General features: G+C 45.7%; 1 protein-coding gene across 1 annotated transcript in view; it reads right to left on the reverse strand.

Moving 5' to 3' along the window:
* Window positions 1–371: 371 nt before the first annotated feature.
* The window catches only part of LOC101995313, a 54,689-nt gene continuing 52,268 nt past the window's right edge, over window positions 372–2,792 (reverse strand). Inside the window, exon 10 of the mRNA XM_026789179.1 lies at window positions 372–545. Coding sequence (XP_026644980.1) covers window positions 372–545 — 174 coding nt within the window. The remainder of the gene's footprint in view (window positions 546–2,792) is intronic.

Raw genomic sequence — 2,792 nt, forward strand, 5'->3', positions numbered from 1 at the left:
TATATATATATATAGAGAGAGAGAGAGAGAGAGAGAGTTAATGTTCCTCTGAGGCATTCAGGCACTAGGCTTGACAAGCATAGCATGGTTATGTAAGATGCTGCTGGGGAAGCTGCATGAAGAACCTCTCTGCAACCTCTCTGCATCATCTTTGCAAATTTCCTGTAGATCTAAAGTTATATCAAATAAGCAGTTTTTTAACATGAAGGCAAGCATAATGCAAAATCAGACATTTTATTGTATTTTAACATAACTGAATAATTAGGGTTCAATACAACAGTGACCTCATACAACTCTCCTGTTTGACATAAAAATACTGTATAGATGAGAAAGTCTCCATGGACTATAGTTAAAGACAGCCACGGTTGTGGTCAGGGCTTGCACAGCAGAGCTGCAGTCAAGCGGGAACCTTGACTCTTGGAAGACGTAAAGCTGCCATCTGGGCCACAACCAGCTACCCTGTTCTTCAGACTTCTCAGCACACCCTTAGTTCCGTAAGGACATGGGTTGGAGTGCCCGTTTTGGTGGCACTGACTTAAAAAGAACTGCAAAAAGAGACAAAGCCGTATCATTTTCCATCCCAGTAGCCAACTTGTCCCAAGGCCCAGCCTCATCAGGACCAAACTTACCTGTGCAATTCTCTAACAGGCTGAAGTTTCCTTATTACTTCACCAAATCCTGAATCTTACTGAAGGGCAACATGGAGCAGTTCCCAACCCCTATCTCCAGGGAGTCACATACATGGCCTATAGGTTCCTCCCTAAAAGATGAAGATGCCCCTTCCTGCCAGATTCCCAAACCCAACTACCTCCTGGGTACACCCAGATCCATGCTAACCAGGCTCACAACTTTTGTTGTGACATTCTATAGCTCACAACTGTGGTGGGTACGGGCAGGTGCTCGTAGGAGAGTCCTTTGGGCTGCTGTCTGAGGCAGGCTGTAAATGAGAGGGTACCACTGAACTCAGGCAAAAACCCAAGAAATCAATTCACTGAGATCATGAAGTGATAAAGGACACAGGGTATGGGATCCTCGCTCCACAGTGTGCAGTCTTGGCTCCACTAGGCACTTGAGTGTGACTCTGGGCAAGTTAATACTTTCTGTGCCTTGAGCAGCTCATCTAGAAAGTGGAGGTGACCATCACACCACGGTCACAGAAATGTTCAAGATCTGACAGCAGCTGAAAAGATGGATGACCCAGCCATTAAGTACTTTCTGCTCTTGTAGAGAACCCAGGTTCATTCTCTGTCACCCACACCGTGGCCTACAACCATCTCTAACTATTCCAGGGGATCCTATGCCCTCCTGACTTCCTCAAGCACCAGACACATATGTGTTGAACAGACACACATGGAGGCAAAACACTCAGACACAGAAAATAAAACTTAAACAGAAAAAAAAACATTTTAAATAAAAAAAAAATCTCCAAAACCTACATGGCACATCCAGGTCTGGTACCCAGTGGGGGTCTGATGTATCCTAATAGTTACTGATCTACTTTGTACCAATATGCTTCCCGCTGTCCTTTTTTATGGGGAGAAGGGGTTGTACATATTTTTATATTTTAATTCATTTAATGTGTGTGTGTGTGCATGCGTGTGCGTGTGGGTGTGCTTACAGGTGGACAAGTTAGGGACTGGATGAGAGATGGGCACCGCTGCATCCAGCTGTAATGTACATTCCGGAATCAAACGTGGATTTGCCATAGTTGTGCAGTTAGCTTTATACACTGAGCCATCTTCAGGCTTATGTGTGTGTTCTGAGACACAGCTTTATGTAGCCCAGGTTGGCCCCGAACTCATTATTAGCTGAGGATGACCTTAAACTCCTGCTCTGCCATACCTGGCTTATATGGTGCTGAGGATTGGTCCAGAGCTTCATACATCCTCAGGCAAGCACTATGCCAACCAGCTGCCTTTCTGTTTTAAAAAGCTCCCCCCCAATCATCAGTTTTGTTGTCTGGGGACTAAGAGAGCCTTCAGAAGCCATGGAGTCCCATCTTAGGGGCAATTAAAGTTCTTTAAACTTCTCCCAAGGAAGTCCAGCCATTCCAGCCGTGTCAAAACCAGTCATACTATTTGGGAGCTCATAAGGTGGAGCCACAGGCAAAGCTTGCTCCACACATGCCACCATTTTATAAATGTGCAGATCACAACCACAGCAACACCTCTGTATGGGAGAGCAGGCCTGCCTTCCTCCCATGAAGGGGAGCCGCCTGCTCCTTTGATTCCAACAGAATCTACAGAGGCTCTTAGAGATTCAAGACCCACAGCTGACTGGCGGCATTATGAGAAGACATTCCTTTGGCCCACTCTCCTGGTGACAGAGGTTAGTGCTGGTGTATTATTAGCACCTCTTTGGATTTTAGTAACCCTCATTGTAGTCAGAAGCAAGTAAGCTTTAAGCTTAAGCCACTGAGGCAGACAAGAGCATCTAGCAGGAATTTAATAACACTGTCACGTGCATATTTTTCCTATGGTTACCATCCATCCACAACTGACAATGATCTCCATTTATGAAAGAAACATTTCTTATATATGTGTGCAACTTTAGAAAGAAGTGGGAGAAAGTCAGGCAGCAGTGGTGCAATCCCAGCACTCCGGAAGCAGAGGCCGTCACCTCTATGGATTTCTGTGAGTTTGAGGCCAGCCTGGTCTACAGAGTTGAGTTCTAGGACAGCCATGACTACACAGAGAAAGTCTGTCTTGAAAAACAAAAACAGCCAGGTGATGGTGGCACACGCCTTTAATCCCAGCACTCGGGAGGCAGAGGCAGGCGGATCTCTGTGAGTT

Source organism: Microtus ochrogaster, unplaced genomic scaffold, assembly GCF_000317375.1.
Source record: "Microtus ochrogaster isolate Prairie Vole_2 unplaced genomic scaffold, MicOch1.0 UNK15, whole genome shotgun sequence".
Taxonomy (NCBI): domain Eukaryota; kingdom Metazoa; phylum Chordata; class Mammalia; order Rodentia; family Cricetidae; genus Microtus; species Microtus ochrogaster.